General features: G+C 41.7%; 1 protein-coding gene across 1 annotated transcript in view; it reads left to right on the top strand.

Annotated features, from left to right (window-relative positions):
• The first annotated feature begins 2,677 nt into the window (after positions 1-2,677).
• The window catches only part of LOC140209993 (meprin A subunit alpha-like), a 57,247-nt gene continuing 33,945 nt past the window's right edge, over positions 2,678-25,979 (top strand). The window contains exons 1-6 of the mRNA XM_072278712.1: positions 2,678-2,781; positions 2,857-2,881; positions 2,980-3,033; positions 3,217-3,257; positions 3,355-3,430; positions 9,603-9,720. Of these exons, the coding sequence (XP_072134813.1) occupies positions 2,716-2,781; positions 2,857-2,881; positions 2,980-3,033; positions 3,217-3,257; positions 3,355-3,430; positions 9,603-9,720 (380 nt within the window). The 5' untranslated portion in view covers positions 2,678-2,715. The remainder of the gene's footprint in view (positions 2,782-2,856; positions 2,882-2,979; positions 3,034-3,216; positions 3,258-3,354; positions 3,431-9,602; positions 9,721-25,979) is intronic.

The raw sequence follows: 25,979 nt of genomic DNA, 5'->3' as shown, positions 1-25,979 counted from the left end.
GAAGAAAGCTCACCTCTGTCCCAGGATACTGACGGACTTTTACCGTTGTACCATTGAGAGCATACTCACCAACTGCATCTCAGTGTGGTATGGCAATTGTCCCATATCGGACCGCAAAGCACTCCAGCATGTGGTGAAAACTGCCCAGCGGATTATCGGCACCCAATTGCCCACCATTGAGAACATCTACCATAAACGCTCCCTGGGCAGGGCGAAAAGCATTATCAGGGATGCATCTCACTCTAACCACGGACTTTTTACTCTCCTTCAATCCGTTAGGCGCTACAGGAGCCTCTGCTCCTGCACCAGCAGGCACAGGAAGAGCTTCTTCCCTGAGGCTGTGACACTGCTGAACCTCTCATCACAGCGCTAAGCAGTATTGCATCCGTATTGTACTGTCTCAGTACTTCTATATTTGTGTGCTGTAGCACTTTTTTTATTCGCAGTTATTTTGTAAATAACACTATTCTTTGCATTTCTGGTCAGATGCTAAATGCATTTCATTGGCTTTGTATCTGTACTTGGCACAATGACAATAAAGTTGAATCTAATCTAATCTAATTAGTCAATGCTTCAGAGATCAAGGGATCATGTTCAAAGTGATGGACAAAACTGGAATCCACTGCCCATAAAAACATAGTCAATCAAGGGTGTTAAAAGGGAATGTAGTAGCAGTAGGTGTAAGATTTTCTGGGCAAAGCACGAAGAACTGGGGACTAGAAAATGTCTGGTTCTCCAAGGAGCAGACGAGGACTCAATTGGCTATTACAATTTCTTGATAAATTGTTGAAGTTTCTATGGTGGGGAAGAACATTTCAATATCCTTATATTGTGGAAATATATTCTGTATACTATAAGAGAACATAGATAAAAAAAATCTGTTTAAAACATGACTAACAAAAAACAACCTGAAATCAAAATGTAAATACTGCAAGATCTTTAAGGTGGGAAACAATGGAATATTTAACACCATATTGATGAATTGAAAAACAGGGACTTCAGCTGATATTTACCGAAAAAGATTTTTTTTACTCCTAAAGGCAAATATGTCAATAGTGTTCTGTGTTTTGGGATGGAGAGTTGAAGCTATTTGTCCCAGTGCTATTAAAGCTTGATTGTGTATTCGAGTAGTGTAAGGGTTGCATGAAGATTATCTATTCCACAGGCAGAGTTGTTGAGACATCAGGCTGGATCATTTTTGCTGGTGGAATCTACCCCTTGATGATAGCATTTGTCTTCTAGTGTACCTTTTCAAAAGGTTGTCATGCTCAATGAGCAGTCAATCTCCTACCAATCAGTGGATGGCAATGTCTGTATCATGGCTTGAGACCACGGGCTTGAAAGCAGAGAAATATTCAGTCCATTTTCATGAATCTGAACAGATCTGACCATGAAAACACTCATGTCCTAGGTCCCAGTCTTCATACTGAGGAGTACAAGTTACTGCTGTGTAATTTAATGAACAATGACAACTGCAGACATGCTACCAAAAATTTGAACTTTGGTCTTTGTTCACTGGAAAGGAGGCTTATAGTGACCAGACTCTGCTACATGGACATTCATGACTGTGCACAAGTACTTGTCAGCTCACACACAAGACAAAATGGTGTGTGCCTCAACCATTAACACCTCACTGGCCACTTATTCTCCTTCGATCCTTGTTGTTGAGTGTTGCTGACTCTTGGTGACCCTATGGATAGTGTAGTTGACCATGGGGTTTTCGTGGCAAGTTACGGAAGTAGATTGCCGGGCCTTCTATGTAGATACTGCTGCTACCCAAGGTGGGACTCGGCTGGGTTTGGACTCAGCACTATCTGCATCCAAGTCTAGTGCTGATGTGACTGCACCACCAGTTCTTACACCATTGAATCTCCGTCTATCACCACTCACAGAAACATTAAAATAGAAGCAGGAGAAAGGCACAATCCTTCAGGCCTGCATCACTATTCAATATAATCACGTTGATCTTCTATCGAAATACCATATTCATGCATTCTCCCTCTAATTACTGATACCTTTTGTGTCCAGAGATCAATCTCAAGTAGATCCAATGATTTGGCCAATACAGCAGAATACCACAGGTTCACCACACTCTTCCCCTTATCACAGTTCTAAATGTCTTATTCAGTATCCCAAGACTGTGTCCTCTCCCACAACCCCCAAACCCAAGCAGGGAAACCCTGTCAGAATTTTGTATGTTGCACCCCAGTCCATCTCTCTCTTGCTTATACACACACACACAATCCCCCCCCCAAACAAAGACAGGAGAAATATCAACTCTCTATCCGCATTCAAAATTTTGTATGTTTTCATCATGTAGCAGATATGGAAATGAATACATTTTAGTCACATCTGAATTACTTTGTGAGCAATATTCAAGTCTTACAGTCAGCAGGTCATAAGCTGTATGTCAGCAGGTTTTCTTTGGAGAGATAGTAACTGCTTTCCTGAGTGAATTATTCACTATTCTTCTGAATTGTTTTAATAATTTACCAGCCAAAGGCTGAGAATACAATAACATTATTGAACCATGAAGCTGTTATTAGAAGAATAGTTGTTGAAATATTGCTCTCTTATTGCTGGCACTGCAGATTTATGAACCAAAAATGTCATAAAGTTAAATTAACTGTACAAAGTTTATGATATTGAAAACTACATATTAATATGCCCATGTAACTCAACCGCCAAACAACTAACACATTTGCTGTCCGCAAAATGAATGCTACTGGATTCTTAACCTTTTGTTTAGTAGTTTTGTTGGCACATTGTGACACATCGGTGGTAAGATACACTACTTTCCTAGTCAAATAGTTTTTATTGTTCTTTCACCACTTAAACAACTCTTTCTTCTTCCAGATCAAAGAGGTTCCTTCTAAAAATGGTAAGTGTTATGATACCTTATCCTACTTCTTTGCAATTTATCCAAGAACATGTTGCCTTTTTAATATTTAATGTATTCATTTCTAATCCATTAATCAGAATATGAAACAGATGCTGAGGATTTGAGAGAGGACATCCCACAAATAAATGCAAGTAAGTTTTAAAAATTAGTACATCTTCGAGCATTTTTCAAGTTATGCATTTTAAATTTACTGAAAATATCCTGCTGAATTACTCTGGATTATTGTAAGTTGTATGTTCTGTTTCTTCGTGTGTCATATTTGTTCAGCGTGCAGACTGTCTTATAATAAGTTTTTCATACTATGTTTCTGATAGAGTCCCAGAGGCTTTTGTTTCAAGGAGACATTGCAGTGGTTGTAAGTATGACAGACATTAAGTTGATTCATAATTGATTCATTTCTATTTCCATGCTTTCATCTTTCATGGACTATTGATTTCCTCAATCCATTACAGCAAGAAAGGAATGCCATTAAAAATACAACAATGAGATGGAGATTCCCTATTCCGTATATTCTGATGGATAGCCTTGGTAACATTTTGTTTATAAAATTATTGAATAATCTGAAGGTACTCAAACTCTATGGTTAATGTCTTCATTCAAACATATTATTGTGTCATCATTATCTTGATGCTGTACATCGTTCGAAACATGACACTTTGAAATGTTATATTGACAACTTTAATGACTTATATAGGATAAGCTATTTGAAATCAAAAGTCAAATATTGTTAAATCAACAGATGAACAGTGCATCTTTTAATTTTCTGGTCATTTAACATTTATATATTTGATGTTGTTTACTGTAAGCATTTATAGTGGAATAATTGTTTGACCTAGAATGAAAAGGAACTACTAGAGTACATGCCTTAGATTAGTGGGCAATCATTTGGGTTTATTAACTGCATTTAGTTACATTGAATGATAAGATTACAACCAATCAAGCATAATATGCTCATTTGAAAATTCTCCATGCTATTTTCAGGAAAGTTATTTTTTTACACGTACAACAAAACAGAGGGAGGCACACACTTTACTTTCAAAGCCTAAGTTCATCAAGTGCTGATTTTCTTTTTGTCTGATCAGATTTCCATCATGCACATGTCTATTCATTTTTTTTAGGGCTAGTATTCCTTACCAGAAGGACGGATAATCCATTGTAAGTTTGAAAACATTTGCTAATTATTAGCAACATCTATAAAAGTTATTCTAGAAATATTCCAAGAAATCTAAAGCATATGGACTTCATATTTAAAAATCAAAAATTTGGAGTCTCAACAAGAATAAAACAACACCAAAGTTTCAGTTCAGAACAATGTATCACTGCGTGGATGCTACCTGGCCTACAAGCATTTCCACCATTTATTTTGCATTCAAATTTCAGCCAGAATTCTGCATGCAGTCTCAAAAGAAAATCAGATCAAATTCAGAACATTTTTAAATAGTTGAAAACACTAAAACAAACATAAATAATTAACAAAAGAGCAGTTTACCTTATCCTTATGCTTTTCCCTAAGAGAATCAGAATCATAAACACAAGATATTCTGCAGAAGCTGGAAATCTTGAGCAACACACACAAAATGCTGGTCATTTTGCTGACTTCAGCAAATCAGGTGGTACCTATGGAGAGGAATAAACTTGATCTCCCAATGGATTCCCATTTTAATTTGATCTCGCACCCCCGTTCCGACATGTCTGTTCATGGCCTCCTCTACTGCCATGATGAGACCAAAGTCAAGTTTGAGGAGCAAAACCTCATATTCTGCTTGGGAAGCTTCAACTGGATGGCACCAACATTGATTTTTCTAACTTCCAATCATTTCTCCCCCCTCCCTCCTTCTGTCTTTTTCCATTCCCCACTCTGGTCCCTCTCACCGCTTCACTTCTCCACACCTGCCCATCACTTCCCTCTGATTCCCCTCCTTCTTTCCTTTCTTCCATGGTCCATGGAACTCTCCTGTTAAATTTCTTCTTCAGTCTTTACCTCTATCACCTATTCGCTCTTAGCTTCTTATTTCATCCCCCCTCCCCCACCTGTCCACCTTCCCACTCCCCGGGTCTCATCTATCAACTGTCAGCTTATTCATCTGCCACTCCTTCCACTTTCTTATTCTGGCTTCTGCTCCCTTCCTTTCTAGTTCTGATGAAGGGTACTGGCCTGAAATATCAACTGTTTATTCCCCTCTGTAAATGCGGCCCGGCCTGCTGAGTTCTGTGGGTGTTGCTCAGAATCAGATTTATTGTCACTGAAATATGCATTAAAATTTGTTTTCTGGCAGCAGTACAATGCAAGACATAGAAACATAGAAAATCTACAGCACAATACAGGCCCTTCAGCCCACAAAGCTGTGCCGAACATGTCCTTACCTTAGAAATTACCTAGGGTTACCCATAGCCCTTTATTTTTCTGAGCTCCATATACCTGTCCAGGAGTCTCTTAAAAGATCCTATTGTATCCACCTCCACCACGGTTGCTGGCAGCCCATTCCACGCACTCAGCACCCTCTGCGTAAAAAACTTACCCCTGACATCTCCCCTGTACCTAATTCCAAGCACCTTAAATCTGTGCCCTCTCATGCTAACCATTCCAGCCCTGGGAAAAAGCCTCTGACTATCCACATGATCAATGCCTCTCGACATCTTATGTACCTCCATCAGGTCACCTCTCATCCTCCGTCACTCCAAGGAGAAAAGGCCGAGTTCACTAAACCTATTCTCATAAGGCATGCTCTCCAATCCAGGCAACATCCTTGTAAATCTCCTGTGCACCCTTTCTATGGTTTCCACATCCTTCCTATAGTGAGGTGTCCAGAACTGAGCACAGTACTCCAAGTGGGGTCTGACCAGGGTCCTAGATAGCTGCAACATTATCTCTCGGCTCCTGAACTCAATCCCATAAGACCTAAAGAAGTACTAGAGGAAGGCCTCCGTCGGTCACAGTTGACCATCAATATTGCATCCTAGCTGTCTAGATACACAAGCCTGGGTGGTACGATATGGAGAGCAAGCTTCCCCTCTCCACACATCTGATGAACCCAAAGGAACGGCAGAGACTGAGACGGTCTGATACCAGCAGTGCTGCAGGAGTTGGCAGTCAGCATTGAACTCAACGTAGGACTGCCTTAGGGACTTCAGCTCCAGATTTTTTCCCCGGGTTTACTCCTGAAGCCTTCCCCATGAGTGGGTATAGCTGCAAGGCTGCGGAGGTTTGAGATCAGAGTTTTCCTTCTTCTGGACGAGCTGCCAGCTGAGGCTGACGAGCCACATTTGCCTGAAGCAAATGATTTTAAGGCACCAGTAACCTGCCTTTGCCCCTTCTCCTGTCTGTAGAAGTGGTTCCACCGGACTTAGTAGCTAAGCCACACGTGAAAGCCAGGAGCTGGATATGGGTGTCAGAGGCTATTTGAAGCACTTGCCACTGGGAGCATTTAATAGGGAGTGGGAGCTTGTCCCCATTACCACCCCTGGCAATAACAACCTTAAGGAACCAGAAGTACTAGAAGTTACAATAAAAATATAAATAAAAAGTGGAAAAGAGGAATAGCTAGGTAACGTTCATGAGTTCAAGGACCATTCAGAAATCTGATGACAGAGAGGAAGAAACTGTTCCTAACAGTATTAGTGTGGGTCTCAAGCTCCTGTATCTCCTCCCTAATAGACCATGAGTGGAGCAGAATAACACAATTTGGCCATCCAGTCTTCTCCTGCCTTCTCCCCATAACTTTTGATCCCCTGATCAATCAAGAACCTATCAACCTCCACTTTAAATATACTCAGTGACTTGGACTCCATAGCCACCTGTAGCAATGAGCTCCACAGATTTACTACCCTCTGGCTAAAGCAATCCCTCCTCATCTCTGTTCTAAATGGGACGCCCCTCTGGTCTGAGCCTGTGCTCTCTGTCCCTAGACTCACCCACTATATGAAACATCTTCCCTACATCCTCCCTATCTTGATCATTCAATATTTGATATGTTTGATGAGATCCCCCCTCATTCTTCTAACTCCAGTGAGTATAGGCCCAGAGCCATCAAATACTCCTTATATATTAACCCTTTCATTCTCAGAATTATTCTTGTGAACCTGCTCATGAACCTCTCCAATGTCAGCACATCCTTTCTCAGATAAAGTGCCCTAAATTGTTCACAATACTGTTCACAAAGTGCAGCCTAGCAAATGCCTTACAAAGTCTCACCATTACATCCTTGCTGTTATATTCTAGTCCTCTCAAAATGAATGCTAACATTGCATTTGCCCTCCTTACCACTGACTCAATGTTTAGGGAATGCTGCGCGAGGACTCCAAAGTCCCCTTGCACCTCTAAGGCTCCCTTTACTCCTACACTTTGCCTCCTGCTTGTCAGCCAATCTTCCATCCATGCTAGTATCTTTCCAGTAATTCCATAGGCTGTTATCCTGTTAATTAGCCTCATGTTCAGCACCTTGTCAAAGCCCTTCTGAAAATTAGTCAAATCTGAGAGTCAGTGGATATGTAAGCACCTGCCTGTTATTTGCCTTTGTCCATCCTGCCTGTTATTTCCTCAAAGAATTCCAACAGATTTGTCAGGCAAGATTTCCCCCAAAAGAAACCACACTGACTTCAGCATATTTTATCATGTGCCTCCTACTACCTCAAAACCTCATCTTTAATAATGAACTCCAACATCTTCCCAACTGCTGAAGTCAGACTAACTGGTCTACAATTTTCTTTCTTCTGCCTTCATAAAGAGTGGTGTGACATTTGCAATATTTCAGCCCTGCTGAACCATTCCAGAATCTAGTAATTCTTGAAAAATCATTACTAATGCCTCCACTATCTCTTCAGCTATCTCTTTCAGAAGACTGGGTTTTAGTCCATCTAGTCTAGGTGACTTACCTTTCTTCAAACCTTTCAGATTCCCAAGTACCTTCTCCTTAGTAAAAACAACAATATTTACTTGAGCCCCCGACATTCTTGAATTTCTTGCATTCTGCTAGTGTCCTCCATAGTGAAGACTGACACAAAGTACTCAAGTTCTTCTGCCATTTCTTTGTCTCCCATTACTGCCTCAGCAGCATCATTTTGCAGCAGTCCAATATCCACTCTTGCCTCTTTGTTACTCTCATTTGAAAAAGCTTTTGGTATCCTCTTTTATATTATTGACTAGCTTCCCTTCATAGTTCATCTTTTCTTTCCTTATGGCTTTTTTTTGGTTTTTAAAAGCTTCCCAGTCCTCTAACTTTCCACTAATTTTTGCTAAATTCTATGCCCCCTCGTTTGCTTTTGTGCTGTCTTTGACTTCCCTTGTCAGCCATGATTGCCTCCTCCTCCTTCTGTTAAAATGCTTCTTCATCTTTGGGATGTATCTATCCTGCACCTTCTGAATTGTCTCTGGAAACTCCAGTCACTGTTGTTCTGCTGTCATCCCCGCTAGTGTCTCCTTCCAATCAACTTTGGTCAGCTTCTCTCTCATGCCTCTGTAATTCACTTTACTCCACTGTAATACTGATACAGCTGACTTTATCCTTCCCTCTCAAACTGTAGGGTGAATTCTAACATGTTATGATCACTGCTTCCAAAGAGTTATTTTACGTTAAGCTACCAAATCAAATTTGGTTTATTACACAATACCCAATCAAGAATTGCCTTTCACACTAGTGGGCTGAACCACAAGTTGTTCTAAAATGCCATCTCATTGGCATTCTACAAATTCCCTCTGAAGCATCTTCAATAACTCCAAAAGACTGAGGTTAGGTAAAATCCCGAAAGGCTTTTATTCGCTGTACAATACGACCTCCATGGTGAGTGTCTGCCCCCGGACTGAGGGGGAAGGGCAAGGCGAAACACCTTTATACAGGAAACTGTGGGAGGAGTCACAGGGGCAGTCAACAGAGGGGTGTGTCCAGACAGTTAACCCAGTTACAACATATATATGGTTTACCACACCCTCTCTTGGAATCCAGCACCAACTTGATTTTAGTAATGTACCAGCATATTGAAAATCCCTCATTACTATCATAATATTGACCCTTTACATACTTTTTGTATCTCCCATTGTAATTTGTATGCCACATGTTGGCTGCTATTTGGAGGCCTGTAAATCAGGCTCTTTTACACTTGCAGTTTCTCTACTCACGAGGATTCAACACTTTCAGATCCTATGTCACCTCTTTCTAAGGATTTGATGACATTTTTTACCTACAGAGCCACACCACTCCCTCTGCCCACCTACCTGTCCTTTTGATATAAAGTGTATTCTTGGATCCAGCTATGATCTTCTTTCAGCCACGACTCAGTGATGCCCACAACATCATACCTGCAATGTCTAATTTTAATTGATAATCTAACTGATAGTAGCAGAGGGAAGAGGGAATGTCCCAGTGGGTGAGGGTGAGGCTCAGTAAGCTTCTTTTCAGTGGCTGGGCTGCCTGCAGAGCCCAGTCCCAGAGCACAAGCAGGAATATGTTGAAAGTGGAAAAATGTCAGAGAGTTTATTTCAGCATATGCTCAGGAATCAAAAGGCACATGCCAACTGCTAGGAAAATACAGCAAAATTTTGCTCAAGATCTCATTGGCATACCATTATGCATTTTCAGGTACATTTTACATAGCTTTTAACCTCTACAAACTGAGAGATTCATAGTTCTTCATTTGGGAAATGTAATTAGTGTTGTTTTATTGTGTAAAATTATTTCAAATGAATTGTTTCAGCTTTGATTTTCAGAGCTAAATGCCAAGGGTGTCATCTTACATGCGTTTGAGCAGTATCGTTTAAAGTCATGCATTGATTTTAAACCATATGAAGGAGAGACAACTTTCCTATCTTTTAAAAAGTTAGATGGGTATGTATAAAATCAAACAATTGTACTACTTTATGAAAGTAAATAAAAAAATTGATGTACTTTATATACAATGACAAATTTATTTTGTGTACTATTAAATTGCAGATGGGAATGTTGTGCAAAATACTTGGTATTTTGCACAACAGAGATGCAAACATTATTTCTCCCATTAATAACGCTGGAAATATGACAGATCCATAGTGTAAATTTTAAATTTCTAGCATCTGCAGCATTCCCTTGATCCCCATTGTCTTTTACCTTAATTTAGGCCATAAGACCATAAGATATAGGAGCAGAATTGAGCCCTTAGGTGCATCAAGTCTGCTCCGCCATTTCATCATGGCTGATCTATTTCCCTCTCAGCACCAATCTTCTGCCTTCTCCCCATATCCCTACTTTCCTTGACCAATCAGGATTCTATCAACCTCTCTCTAAAATATACCCAGTGACTTGGCCTCCACAGATTCACCATTCTCTGGCTGAAGAAATTCCTTCTTATCTCCATTCTAAATGGACGTCCCTCTATTGTGAGACTGTCCCCTTTGGTCATAGGAAATATCCTCACTACATCCACTCAATTGAGGCTTTTCAACATTCGATAGGCTTCAATGATTTTGTCCCTCATTCTTCCGTATTCCAGTAAGTACAGGCCCAGAACCATCAAACCCTTCTCATATGACAAGCTTTTAAATCCTGAAATCATTTTCATGCATCTCCTTTTAATCCTCTCCAATATCAGCATATCCTTTCTTAAATAAGGAGCCCAAAACTGCTCACAATACTCCAAGAGAGGCGTTGTCACTGCCTTATAAAGTCTCAACATTACATCCTTGCTTTTATATCCTATTGCTCTCAAAATGACTGCTAACATTGTATTTGCATTCCTCACCACTGACTCAACCTGCAAATTAAACTTTTGGGAATCCCAAGTCTGTCTGCACCTCAGAGTTTTGAATTTTCTCTCCATTTAGAAAATAGTCTATACTATTACTTCTTCCACCAAAGTGCATGGCCGTACACTTCTTGGAACTGTATTCCTTCTGCTACTTCTTCGCCCATTGTCCAAATCTTTCTGTAGCCTCCGTTTCCTCAACAGTACCTGCCCCTCCGTCTGTCTTCATATCATCTGCAGACTTGGCCACAAAACTATCAATTCTGTCATCCAGGTCATTGACATATGACATAAACACAGACCCCTGTGGAACACCATGAGTCTGAAACTACATGCTTAACACTCAACTCCAATATCTTCTGAACCTTGGAGGTCAGACTAACTGGCCTATAAAATTCCTTTCTTCTGTCACTCTCCCTTCTTGAAGAGTGGAGTGACATTTGCAATCTCCAGAACCATGGCAGACTCTACAATTCTTAAAGATCAATACTTCCACAATCTCTACAGCCACCTCTTTCAAAACCCTGGTGTGTAGTCCATCTGGTCCAGGAGACTTATCTCCCCTCAGACCTTTCAGTTTCCCAAGCACCTTTTCCCTAATAATGGCAACTTCACTTCCTTCTTCCTCCTGACACTCTCAAACTTGCATCATACTGCTAATATCTTCCACAGTGAACGCTGATGCAAAATACTTACTCAGTTCATCCACCATTTACACGTCCCCCGTTACTACATGTCTAGCATCATTTTTTAGCGGTACGATCTCCGCTCTCACCTCTCTTTTATACTTTATGTATTTGAAAAAATGATTGGTATCCTCTTTAATATTATTGGCTAGCTTGCCTTCGTATTCTCTCTTTCTTCTTTATGAACTTTTTAGTTGTTATCTGTTGGTTTTCAAAAGCTTCCCAATTCTTTAACTTCCCACTAACCTTTGCTCTATTATATGCCCTCTCTTTGGCTTAGTATTACAATGAAATAAAGGGAATTACAGAGGCATGAGAGAGGAGCTTGCCCCAGTAGATTGGAGGAGGATGCTGGCAGGGATGGCAGCAGAGCAGAGATGGCTAAAGTTTCTGGGAATAGTTCACAAGGTGCAGGATAGGTATGACCCACAGAAGTAGTTTTCAAATGGCAGGGGTTGGCAACTGTGGCTGACAAGGGTAGTTAAAGACCGCATAAAAGCCAAGGAATGGGCATACGAGGTAGCAAAAGTGAGTGGGAAGTTGGACCACTGTAAAATGATGCTGGCGAGGTAGTAATGGGGGACAAAGAAATGGCAGATATTCTTCATGGGTACTTTGCATCTGTCTTCATTGTGGAAGGCACTAGCAGTGTGCCAGAGGTCCGTGTGTCACAGTGGGGTGCTGGGAATGGATCCAAATGTGAGACACAGACACTGAAGTACAAGGACAGGACTTGACTAGAGTAGGACTGTGACAGGATACAGACAAGGAGCAGGGACAAGAACGCAGACTTGGGCTAGGGCATGGACAAGACAGGGAACAATGCACTAGGAGCCTGGGCTTGGGCTATGAGCCAGAGACTGTACAAGGACCCAGAACCTGGGTCTTGCCTTGGGTTCGGGCCCCAGAACCAGGTAAGGACATGACATGACTACAGGACAGGACGTGGCTGGGGTCTAGAGGCTTGGGTTCTTGGAGCTTGGCTTGGGGTCTTCGAGGCTTGGGTTTTTGGAGCAACTCCTGGGCAGGACGTGGAACTTTCCCCCATGGAGGCAAGGACAGCGAGGGATGGACCCAACTGCAGGGTAACGGCAAACAACCTGCTTACCCGACAGAGGCAAGGAACAGGAAGGGGCAGGACCAACCGCAGGGTAACAGCAATCATCCTGGCTTACCCGATGGAGGCAAGGACAGGAAAGGAGCTCAATCCGGGGTGGCTCTGAGTCTCAGGGCAGCCAGTAACCTTGGCTGGCTACAGAAACAGCCGAAGCCATACCGGAATGACTGCTCCAACGAGTGGCAACAAGGCTCCATGAAGCAGTGGTCCTCCAACCAGGCCTAGAGATCACAAATGGTTTCACTAACCTTCCATCAGCAGGTTGCTCCAAGGGGGACTGACAAGACAAACCAGCAGCGCACACTCCTTCTTCTTTTTTGTTTTATGGCAGTTGGTAACCAGTTTTCAGGTGCATTACCGCCACCTGCTAGACTTCTTATGTTCCAACCAAATATGTCCTGGAGTTTTCTACTTTAGACAATCTAGTTCAGCCTGCAGTTCTCAATTAGCATCACTCTGTAGCTGTAATTCCTCGTGAATGCTTAATGCGCTCATTAGATAATGCCGCAAACTACTATTCTTCCCTAATTTTGTCACATTTTTTCATGTAGTTGCAGTACCTCAATTACAATGATTTCATCTACATCACCTGTAAGACTAAAATCGTCTTGTTAAAGAGTAGTGATTATTGCACGTTACACTTTTAAAATTGCTGTTTTTCCAAGTCTATCTGCTTTTTTTCAGGTTTTCCTTTTCTTGGATCGTAGCCTGCAGTTGTTTACTGAGACCTCAGAGCTTTTTTTCATTTGCTTCCAAGTTTTCATTTTATAATCTGAATATAGATAATTCTACATTCTACAAAGGGGAAATCGTGCTTGACTGATCTTCTGGAATTTTTTGAGCATGTAACTATAAAAATGGACAAGGGAGAGCCAGTGGATGTAGTGTACCTGAACTTTCAGAAAGCCTTTGATAAAGTCCCACATAGGAGATTAGTGGGCAAAATTAGGGCACATGGTATTGGGGGCAGAGTACTGACATGGATTGAAAATTGGCTGGCTGACAGAAAACAAAGAGTAGCGATTAACGGGTCCCTTTCGGAATGGCAGGCGGTGACCAGTGGGGTATCGCAGGATTCAGTGCTGGGACCGCAGCTGTTTACAATATATATTAATGATTTAGATGAGGGAATTAAAAGTAACATTAGCAAATTTGCCAATGACACAAAGCTGGGTGGCAGTGTGAAATGTGAGGAGAATGTTATGAGAATGCAGGGTGACTTGGACAGGCTGGGTGAGTGGGCAGATGTAGTTTAATGTGGATAAATGTGAGGTTATCCACTTTGTTGGTAAGAACAGGAAGGCAGATTATTATCTAATGGAGTCAAGTTAGGAAAAGGGGAAGTACAACAAGATCTAGGTGTTCTTGTACATCAGTAACTGAAAGCAAGCATGCAAGTACAGCAGGCTGTGAAGAAGGCTAATGGCATGCTGGCCTTCATAACAAGGGGAATTGAGTATAAGAGCAAAGAGGTCCTTCTGCAGCTGTACAGGGCCCTGGTGAGACCACACCTGGAGTACTGTGGACAGTTTTGGTCTCCAAATTTGAGGAAGGACATTCTTGCTATTGAGGGAGTGCAGCATGGGTTCACAAGATTAATTCCCGGGATGGCGGGACTGTCATATGTCGAAAGGTTGGAGCGACTGGGCTTGTATACTCTAGAATTTAGAAGGCTGAGAGGGGATCTGATTGAAACATATTATTAAGTGATTGGACACGCTGCAGGCAGGAAGCATGTTCCCGCTGATGGGGGAGTCTAGAACCAGAGGCCACAGTTTAAGAATAAGGGGTAAGCCATTTAGAACAGAGTTGAGGAAAAACTTTTTCACCCAGAGAGTGGTGGATATATAGAATGCTCTGCCCCAGAAGGCTGTGGAGGCCAAGTCTCTGGATGCTTTCAAGAAAGAGATGGATAGAGCTCTTAAAGATAGTGGAATCAAAGGTAATGGGGATAAGGCAGGAACTGGATACTGATTGTGGATGATCAGCCATGATCACAGTGAATGGCGGTGCTGGCTCGAAGGACCTAATGGCCTACTCCTGCACCTATTGTCTATAATTCACTTTGCAACAAATTCCTTTTCCTTTTGTATCCTTGTGATAATTTCCTCAATTTTCCAATCTCTTTCCAACTCACCGTTGTTCTTGTTGGGTACTTCTATTTGTTGTTGGAGTTCTGCACATTTACCCTGGGCTTCAACCATAAAATCTGAGGATTTTCCTTAAGTTCTGAAACATTTCTTAAATTCTTGACCATTTGAGATAAATATACTGCTACTAAGATTCCATCTCCCCTTCCTGTGAACTACTGGATTCTTCATTCAGCGTTTCTTTGACTTCTTCCCACCTAATCCCTTTAATATCAAGATACTTTTCTGCAGACTTGACGATAACTTTAATTTTCTCAGTTCTTTTACTTGTTTGCACTGAACAATTAATTGCGTCCACCATAAAAAGCACAAACTCCTTTCTACTCATTAATAGTGTATCCTTATTTTTCATATTACAGCTCTCACAATTCACCAGTTTATTATTCCCTGTATTTGTTTGCTTGACAGCCTTTTTTTCCATCAACTTCTTTCACTACCTTTGCATAACTGATTCCTTGAGTTACTTTTCCATATTGTATCTCAGCCGCCTTCTTGCTATAAATGCACCCGCGATAAGCTGCGCTGTGTTCCTCGCCACAATTGCAGCATTTCAGCCTAGCTTCCGCTTCACGTTTCCCAAGTATTCCATATTCTAGCACATCTCCCACATCATTGTTTTCCTCTGCAGACCGCCGCAATGTGCCCGAATTTCTGACGTTTATAGCATCTTAAAGGCGGGGGTATATATATTCTAACCGCATAACACATATACCCTAAACATTAGTCAGCAATCTCTCTTCATCAAAGTTAATCATTACCGATAAACTATCACACTTTTTCCCGTTTCTTGTAACTTTCAAACGTTTGGCCTCAATAATTTTTGCTTCTTTTATGTTCTGTTTAATCTCATCCATAGTAACTTCTGTTGATATCCCCGAAATAACTCCTCTAGTCCACTTTCTATTGTTGGCTATTGAGCATTGTACTTCTTTGCCATCTATTTTACTTAATCTTATCACTGCCTTGCTGAGAACTATCCCGACAAATCACTAATAACGATCCATTTCGTAAAATCTTTGTTCCTTTAATCTTGCCTAGAATTTTGTTGAGCATCTTCATCAAACAAATCAGGTTCCAATCACCAAATGACACCCCATCTTCACTTAGTTTTATAATTGCTTTAATTTCATCTTCTTTTCATTGTTTTGCTGTCCTGCTTTGATCATCCACTGAATCCTCAGAGTTTGATATCCCATACCTCTGCTTTCTTTTCTACCGCTTTCCATTCTGTTCCTCTTTCCCACCGATCTCCAACTCTAGTTCACTTCCACTCTCGCGAAAAACTTCCTTCAACACCTTGATGTTCTCTCTCTCTGCCATTTTCCAGTCACAACTCAACTCAACCACAGTTCACCACTCACTCCTGCCTCTATCCCCACAAAACCTGGATCAGCCCTTCCAAAAACACAGCCCACACTCTGTCTGTCTGTCTGTATCTTGTTTTACGGCAGTTGGCATCCAGTATCCTATTCCTGTTTATTCGTCATATTCTATAAAAAACCCCTGTACCCCTTAAAAACGCTAAAAATACCCGAATTTGTGCTCTCTCACCCATGCCCAGCAACCCTTTTAATGTGAATTCCTGCATCCCCAACTCCCTTAATTTATTTCTCATCATCTCTCTCTGTATCCCATACTTCCTGCAACACAAAACTACATGTTCTACTGACTCCTCTTCCTGACATTCCTCACACAATCCTGTCTGATGTTTCCCTCTCATTTTCAATGTTTTGTTTAATGCACAATGCCCCAGCCTTAACCCAGTCCACACAATTTCCTCTCTTCTGTTTCCATTACCTACCCTAGTAACTGCAACACTCTTTTGTATTTGATATAAATGCCTCCCTTTCCCCTCCCTGTCCCATCTTTCTTGCCACATTCGGTTGACTTTTTCCCAGATTACACACTTAACCTCCGCTTTACTGATACTAATGTGCATTTCCACATTTTCTTTCTTTAACGCCCTCTTTGCCAACTCATCCACCCTCTCATTCCCCTTCACCCCTACATGTGCTGGAACCCATAGAAATTTTACCTGACCTCCCTGATTTGCAATTCTTGTAACTAACTGAAGGACTTCATAAAGTACATCTTGCCGACTGTTTGTGTGAAAAGACCTTAAACTTGCTAGAACTGAGGATGAATCTGAACATATCAATGCTTTGGCTTGTCTGGCTTTCTGCACCCATTGCAACGCAACCAACACCGCCAGCATCTCCACTGTAAACACTCCTAACTTATTAGATGTTCTTCTGCTGATTCCAATTTCTTTTGCTGGTATGAACACCCCAAACCCTGTCACTCATGTTGCAGGTTCCTTCGCACCATCCGTATAAATGTGAGTATAATCACTATACTTTTCCATCACATGACAGTTAAATGCATTTACCAAATCTGTTTTATATCTCTTTCCTTTTTACCTCTAACAAATGCCAGTCTATGTCAGGTCATACAAGCTTCCATGGAGCTAGAACCGGATAAACTACTGAAGGACTTATCCTCAGATCAAACACTCCACATTCTTTCGCGATATCATTCCCTACCCGACTAAAGGTATCCCTCTGAAACCTCCCATTTTCCCAGCACTCCTGCAACACTCCTTTAGTAGGGTGAGAATCATTGTGCCCCTGCAAGTTAGTCCAGTAGTTTGCCATCAGTTGCATCCTTCTTAGTTCCAAAGGCATTATTCCCATTTCTACCTGTAGGGCTGACACTGGTGACGTTTTAAAAGCCCCACTGCACACTCTCAAGGCCTGAGCCTGAATCACATCCAGTTTCCTTATAAGAGACCTAGCTGCTGATCCATATACTATATTTCCATAATCCAATACAGATCTTACTAAAGCCACATACATTCTCTTCAAAGCTGAACAACTTGCTCCCCATTCCCCACCAGTCAAACATCTCATCACATTTATTACTTTTTTACATTTCTCCTCAACTTTCCTGATATGGTCTGCCCATATTAATCGTGAATCAAATATAACTCCCAGAAATTTAAATGATGCAACCCTTTCTAATTCAACCCCATACATCCTTAACTTTTTCCCTACCTCAACCCTTTTCCTGGTAAAAAAAAATACAGATTGAGTTTTGTCTACTGAAAATCTACATCCCCAATCATAATCCCACTCCACCACTTCATCAATTGCTTCTTGTAGTTTCCTGATTATATGGTCCATGTTCCTGCCTCTTTTCCACAAGGCCCCATCATCTGCAAACAGTGACCTACCTATATCCACTGGTACCTTTGTGAAGACATCATTGATCATAATCATGAAAAGTAATGGGCTAATCGCACTACCTTGAGGTGTGCCATTTTCCACTACGTACTGTTTTGATAATTCTGATCCAATCCGAACTTGAATTTTTCTACCAAACAAAAAATCTTTAATCCAATTAAAAACTCTCCCACCAACCCACATCTTGTGCAGTTTAATTAATAATCCTTCCTTCCACATCATATCATAGGCTTTTTCAATGTCAAAGAACACTGCCACTACTGACACTCTATTTGCCTGGGCCTTCCTTATTTCTAATCACTGAGTCCATGGAATTCCTTCCCTTTCTAAAACCACTCTGATAACTTGCCAGCATTCCTCTTTTCTCAAGCTCATATGATAACCTTTGTTATCATCCTTTCCATTATCTTACATATACTTGATGTTAATGCAATTGGTCTGTAGCTAGTGGGTTTTGACAGATCCTTGCCAGGCTTCCTTATTGGAATTACTACTGCTTCTTTCCATGCACTTGGTAATCTTCCCTCCTTCCACACTGTTATAAAAATGCAGCAACTTCAAGAGCGCTCCTTCTAGATTTTTTAGCATCACAGAGCATATCAGATCTTTCCCTGGGGAGGTTGGTCTCGATCTCTTTATTGCTCTCACCATTTCTGCTAATGTAAATGGATCATCAATTATATCATCTGTTCCTTCCCTCCTGCTTAACACACCTGGGTGTTGGCTCATTATTCTTTCCCTTCTTCTTCTCCCTTCTTCAGACAAATTTTCTGAACTGTGTATCAGTACAAATGACTTGGCCATGACCTCAGCCTTATCCCTACTGGAGACTGCAGTTTCCTCCTCAGATATCATTACTGGATATTCCCATTCCCTTCTATCTCCTCCCATCCTCTTAATCATTCCCCATATCTCTCCCACAGGTGTTGTTCTTCCTACCTTGACACAAAAACTCATCCAACTTGCCCTTTTAGCTTGACGTATAGTTCTTCTCACCACTGCCTGTGCTTTCTTATATTGAACCAAATGCTGCATATTATGGGTTCTTTTAACTAGCCTGAATGCTTTATTTTTGTTTTTTACAGCCTGACAACATTCCTCTGTCCACCATGGTACCAGTTTTCTATTCATCCTATTTTTACTCCTAGGTATAGATCCTTCTGCTGCCATGATAATTGCTGAAATCACCTGACTGTTTAATTCATCTACATTTCCAGAAATATCAATCTTTGTCAACCCTTCTTCACTCAACTTCTGGAACTTACCCCAATCAGCTTTTTCAAACACCCACTTTGGGGTTCCACCACCTGGTCTTACTTCAACTCTTTCACCCACTGAACACAAAACTGGGTAGTGATCACTGCCTACTGTTGAAGCAGTCCAAACTCCCCAGTTACTAATGCCAGCCAAGGTATTAGACACTAACGTAATATCTAACACTGACTCAGTTCCTGTTATTATATCTATCCTTGTGCCGCTACCATCATTCATACACACCAAATCCCTTTCTTCCATCAAATCTTCAATTACCTTTCCATTTGGATCTGTAATCTGATCCCCCCATATTGTCTATGAGCATTGAAATCTGCACACCACACTACTTGATGTCTGTTTTGTCCTTGTATCTTTAATAGGCTGTCCAAATCCAACCTTTTACATGGATTGTAGTAGTTAATTATAACCACTCCCTCCCCTCTCTCCCACACTTCCACCACTATGTATTCCTGATCATCTCCTTTTTCCAGTACCCTATATGGTATACCTTGCTTGATCAACATAGCACAACCCCCTCCTCCCCCTAGATTTCTATCTTTCCTTATTGTATACCCATATACCACAAAGTCTAAAGTTGGTTTCAACCAAGTTTCCTGAATACACACTACATCCAGTTTTACAACCATTTCTTTAATAAAGTGCTTGAATTCCTGGCTATTGGCCAGTAAGCTCCTTGCATTCCATTGTAAAAGAATCACCATATTTAGTATTAACCAACACATGACACTTCCTAGCTTGACTGATTACTGAGGTTCTCCCTCACTTCCTCCCATGTCAGTCCTACTAACCCTAAATGGTTTACTGCTGCTTTTACCACCAGCTGAATTTTGTCACTTTTTGACTTTACCTCAGTAGTACTATTAATCACTCCTGCAATGAATGTTACTAGAGCCTTTTTGTCTACATAAATCCTGTCATTTGTTCTTTGTTGCATCTCTCGTATCCCTATTGCTCCCTGTTCATTAGGAACATTATTCTGTTCTCTTGACATTCTTACAGCTTCTGCATAAGTGATCTTTCTTTTCACTCTTATTTCTTGAATTTTAGTCTCCCATCTCACAACCTCACACCCACTATATGCAACATTATGAGCTCCTCCACAATTGCAGCATTTTGGTTGAACTCCTGTTCCGCACTTTCCATATTCATGATCACCCTCACATCTAGCACATCTCCTCTGCCTTTTACAGTTTTTAGCCACGTGTCCAAACCTTTGACAATTATAGCACCTCAGTGGCTTTGGCACATACACCCTTACTGGGTAACTCATGAAACCCAGGAACACCTTCCTTGGCACTCTTTCTTCTTCAAATTCAATCAATACTGATTCACTTTCCTTTTTCACTCCCTCCTTTGTTGTTTTCAGTCTTTGAACATTCATTACTTTCCCTCCTTTGATATTCCTCTTTATCTCCTCCATATTTATACTCATTGGTATCCCCATGATCACTCCCTTACAACCACTGTTTTGTGCTCCCACCCTCCCAGTGTATTCCACCTTGCATTTTCCTAACTGTTTTAGCTTGAGTGCTTTCTCAAGTTGTTCCTCATTCACACATCTTACCAATAAGTTGCCATCATTAAGGACCTTTGCAAATACTATTTCCCCTATCTTATTTGTCAGAGTTGTTGTTAGCACAAACAGGTTAATTTTCTTCATATGTCCCTGAGCCTTCTCATTAAACCTAATTATGACAACACCTCCTCTCTGAGCTTGTTCATCTTCCTCACTTTCAGAGCTTTCTCCACTATCATTTCTTATTCTTTTATTCCCTTTTTTCTTTGTTTTTATTCACTACCTCCTCATTCCCTTTATTTTTCCCTTCACAATAATCCACCTCTCCCCAGTTGCCTACCTCTGGTCCCAAGTCTCTATCTCTATCCCTCTCCTTCTCCACTTCTTTCCCTCAATCCCACCTCTTATCTTGTCCACCACTACCAGACCCACACAACCCCCTCCCAGCAATTTCCATTCCTTCCCCACTCTCTTTCCCTCAACAGGTTCCAAAACACACTCACACATCAAACAAAACACAGCCAACTCCCAACCCACACTCAATCCCCAAGGCTATTTATATTCTAAGCCCCAAGATGGGAATCGGGTGCATATGCTTAACTCAAACAAAAAAAGGGACAGCTGGAAGACCCAGAGTCCTGAGTCCATGGACTGGACTGGACCGAACCATGAACAGGAATGCGGACTTCATGGACGGGACCATGACACTGTGAGTGTCAGGGAGCAGGAGGGAGTGCCATTGCAATTACAAAGGAAAAAGTACTAGGCATGCTCAAAGGTCTAGCAGTGACTAGTGGGGTACCGCAAAGCTCAGTGCTGGGACCCCAGTTGTTTACAATATATATTAATGACTTAGACGAGGGAATTAAATGCAGCATCTCCAAGTTTGGGGATGACACGAAGCTGGGCGGCAGTGTTAGCTGTGAGGAGGATGCTAAGGGGATGCAGGGTGACTTGGATAGGTTAGGTGAGTGGGCAAATTCATGGCAGATGCAATTTAATGTGGATAAATGTGAGGTTATCCACTTTGGTGGCAAGAACAGGAAAACAGATTATTATCTGAATGGTGGCTGATTAGGAAAAGGGAAGGTGAAACGAGACCCGAGTGTCATTGTACACCAGTCATTGAAAGTGGGCATGCAGGTACAGCAGGCGGTGAAAAAGGTGAATGGTGTGCTGGCATTCATAGCATGAGGATTCGAGTACAGGAGCAGGGAGGTTCTACTGCAGTTGTACAAGGCCTTGGTGAGACCACACCTGGAGTATTGTGTGCAGTTTTGGTCCCCTAATCTGAGGAAAGACATTCTTGCCATAGAGGGAGTACAAAGAAGGTTCACCAGATTGATTCCTGGGATGGCAGGACTTTCATATGAAGAAAGACTGGATTGAATAGGCTTATGCTCGCTGGAATTTAGAAGATTGAGGGGGGATCTGATTGAAATGTATAAAATTCTAAAGGGATTGGATAGGCTAGGTGCAGGAAGATTGTTCCCGATGTTGGGGAAATCCAGAACGAGTGGTCACAGTTTAAGGATATTGGGGAAGCCTTTTAGGACTGAGATGAGGAAAAACTTCTTCACACGAGAGTGGTGAATCTGTGGAATTCTCTGCCACAGGAAATAGTTGAGGCCAGTTCATTGGTTATATTTAAGAGGGAGTTAGATACGACCCTTGTGGCTAAAGGGATCGGGGGTATGGAGAGAAGGCAGGTACAGGGTTCTGAGTTGGATGATCAGCCATGATCATTCTGAATGGCGGTGCAGGCTTGAAGGGCTGAATGGCCTACTCCACCTATTTTCTATGTTTCTATGTCTTAAGGTGGATAAGTCACCTGGACCATATGGACTACATCCCAGAGTCCTGAGAGAGATTGCTGAAGAGATAATGGATGCATTATTCATAATCTTTCAAGAATCACTTGATTCCAACATAGTCCCAGAGGACTGGAAAATTGCAAATGTCACTCTGCTCTTTAAGAAGGGAGGAAGGCAAAAGAAAGGAAATTACAGGCCAGTTAGCCTAACCTCAGTGTTTGGGAACGTGTTCATTATTAAGGATGAGGTTTTGGAGACTAATGATAAAATAAGTCAAAGTCAGCATGGTTTTTGTGAAGGGAAATCTTGCCTGACAAATCTGTTCGAGTTCTTTGAGGAAGTAACAAAGGAGAGGCGATGGATGCCATTTACTTGGATTTTCAGAAGGCATTTGATAAGGTGCCACACATGAGACTGCTTAACAAGATAAAATCCTATGGCATTTCAGGAAAGATACTAGCATGGATAGACGGGAAGGAAGCAGTGAATGGGAATAATGGGGGCCTTTTCTGGTTGGCTGCCAGTGTCTACTGATGTTCCTCAGGCGTAGGTATTGGGACTGCTACTTTTCACATTGTTTGTCAGTGATTTAGATAATGGAATTGATGGCTTTGTGGCAAAGTTTGCAGATGATTCAAAGATAGGTGGAGGGGTAGGTAGTGCTGAGGAAGCAATGCGATTGCAGCAGGATTTAGACAAATTAGAAGAATGGCAAAAAAGTGGCAGATGGAATACAGTGTTGGGAAATGTATGATAATGCATTTTGGTAAAAGGAATAATAGTGTCTTTTGTTATCTAAATGGGGAGAAAATTCAAACATCAGAGGTGCAAAGGGACTTAGGGACTTGTGCAAGTCAAGTCCAATTTATTTATAAAGCACATTTAAAAACAACCCATGTTGACCAAAGTGCTGTACAAACCATATCAGGTAACTAAAATCACATATACAAAAAACACAGATATAAGCAACAAGGCACACAGCTTATAGGCACGAAATAAACAACACGTGAGCGTAGGCACAAGCCAAAAATCAGCCACATCAGGAAGATTCAAACGTTAGATCTGATAGGGAGGGGAATGCTGTTCCACAGTCTAGAGGCTACAACAGCAAAGGCGTGGTCACCCTGAACTTAAACTTAGATCGCAGGACAACCAGGAGCCCCACGTCTGCCAACCTAAGGGACCTGGAATTAGAATAAGGTGTTAGAAGGTCTGTAATATAGGAGGGGGCCAGCCCATTTAGGGCTTCATAGACAAAGAAGAGAACCTTAAAATTAATTCTAAACCGTACTGTTAGCCAGTGGAGAGAGGCCAGGATAAAAGTAATATGGTCCCTCTTCCGGGCACCTGTCAGGAGCCTGGCTGCAGCATTCTGGACCAGTTGCAGGCGGGACAGGGATGAAGGTTAATTTGCTTGTTGAGTAAAGAAGGCAAATATAATATTGGTATTTATTTCAAGGGGAATAGAATATAAAAGCAAGGAGATAATTTTGAGGCTTTATAAGACACTGGTCAGGCCACACTTGGAGTATTACCAACAGTTTTGGGCCCCATTTCTTAGAAAGGATGTGTTGTTATTGGTGAGAGTCCAGAGGAGGTTCATGAGGATGGTTCCGAGAATGAAGGGGTTACCTTATGAGGAGCATTTAGTAGCTTTTGGCCTGTACTCACTGGAATTCAGCAGGATGTAGGGGCGATCTCATTGAAGCCTACTGAATGTTGAAAGGACTAGATGAGGTGGATGTGGAGAGGATGTTTCCTACGGTGAGGGTATCCAGAACTAGAGGGCACAGCCTTAAAATTGAGGGGAAACCTTGTAGAGGTAAGGAGGAATTGTTTTTAGCCAGAGAGTAGTGAATCTGTGGAATGCTCTGCCACAGACTACGGTGGAGGCCCAAGTTCATGGGTATATTTAAAGTAGAAGTTGATAGTTTCCTGATTGATCAGGGCATCAAAGAATATGGTGAGGTGTATGGGGTTGAGAAAGATCTGGGATCAGCCATGATGGAACGGCAGAGCACAATCGATGGGCTGAATGTCTTATGTCTTGTGGTTTTCGGGACTTCTCTTGTAGCCGTGGTTGCATCATCCTATCTTTCAAATATTTCTTCTTCTTTGGGATGTATCTATCCTGTGCCTTCTGAATACCTCCCAGACACTCCAACCATTGCTGCTCTGCCATCATCCCTGCTAGAGTCCCCTTCCAATCAACTTCTCTCATGCCTTTGTAATTCTCTTTACTCCATTGTACTGATACTGATACATCTGATTTTAGCTTCTCCTTCTCAGAATTCACCCTGCAATACATCATATTGTGATCACTGTCTTTTACGAGTTCCTTTACCTTAAGCTTTGTAATCAATTCTGCTTCATTGTGCAACACCCAATCCCAGAATAGCTGCTCTAAAAAGCTATCTCATGAGCATTCCAGGAATTCACCCTCTTGGGATTCAGCACTGACCTAATTTTTCTAGTCTACCTGCATATTGAAATCACCCATGACTATCGTAATGTTGTCCTTTTGACATGCATTTTCTATCTCCCATTGTAATTTGTAGACTATTTCTTTACTACTGTTCGGACTTAGAAACATAGAAAATAGGTGCAAGAGTAGGCCATTCGGCCCTTCGAGCCTGCACCTCCATTCAGTATGATCATGGCTGATCATCCAACTCAGAACCCTGCACCAACCTTCCCTCCATACCCCCTGATCCCTTTAGCCACAAGGGCCATATCTAACTCCCTCTTAAATATAGTCAATGAACTGGCCTCAACTGTTTCCTGTGGCAGAGATGCTGGAAATTCAAGCAACACACATCAAAGTTGCTGGTGAACGCAGCAGGCCAGGCAGCATCTGTAGGAAGAGGTGCAGTCGACGTTTCAGGCCAAGACCCTTTGTCAGGACTAACTGAAGGAAGAGTGAGTAAGGGATTTACTCTCTGTGTGAAGAAGTTTTTCCTAATCTCGGTCCTAAAAGGCTTCCCCTTTATCCTCAAACTGTGACCCCTCGTTCTGGACTTCCCCAACATTGGGAACAATCTTCCTACATATACCCTGTCCAATCCCTTTAGGATTTTATACGTTTCAATCAGATCCCCCCTCAATCTTTTAAATTCCAACGAGTATAAGCCTAGTTCATCCAGTCTTTCATCATATGAAAGTCCTGCCATCCCAGGAAACAATCTGGTGAACCTTATTTGTACTCCCTCTATGGCAAGGATGTCTTTCCTCAGATTAGGGGACCAAAACTGCACATAATACTCCAGGTGTGGTCTCACCAAGGCCTTGTACAACTGCAGAAGTATCTCCCTGCTCCTGTACTCGAATCCTCTTGCTATAAATGCCAGCATACCATTTGCCTTTTTCACCGCCTTCTGTACCTGCATGCCAACTTTCAATGACTGGTGTATAATGACACCTAGGTCTCATTGACCTCCCCTTTTCCTAATCGGCCAACATTCAGATAATAATCTGTTTTCCTGTTTTTGCCACCAAAGTGGATAACTTCACATTTATCCACATTAAATTGCATCTGCCATGAATTTGTCCACTCACCTAACCTATCCA

The sequence above is a fragment of the Mobula birostris genome, chromosome 2, assembly GCF_030028105.1.
Source record: "Mobula birostris isolate sMobBir1 chromosome 2, sMobBir1.hap1, whole genome shotgun sequence".
Taxonomy (NCBI): domain Eukaryota; kingdom Metazoa; phylum Chordata; class Chondrichthyes; order Myliobatiformes; family Myliobatidae; genus Mobula; species Mobula birostris.
Note: the sequence above shows the minus strand (reverse complement) of the source record. Positions and strands in the feature narration are given on the sequence as shown.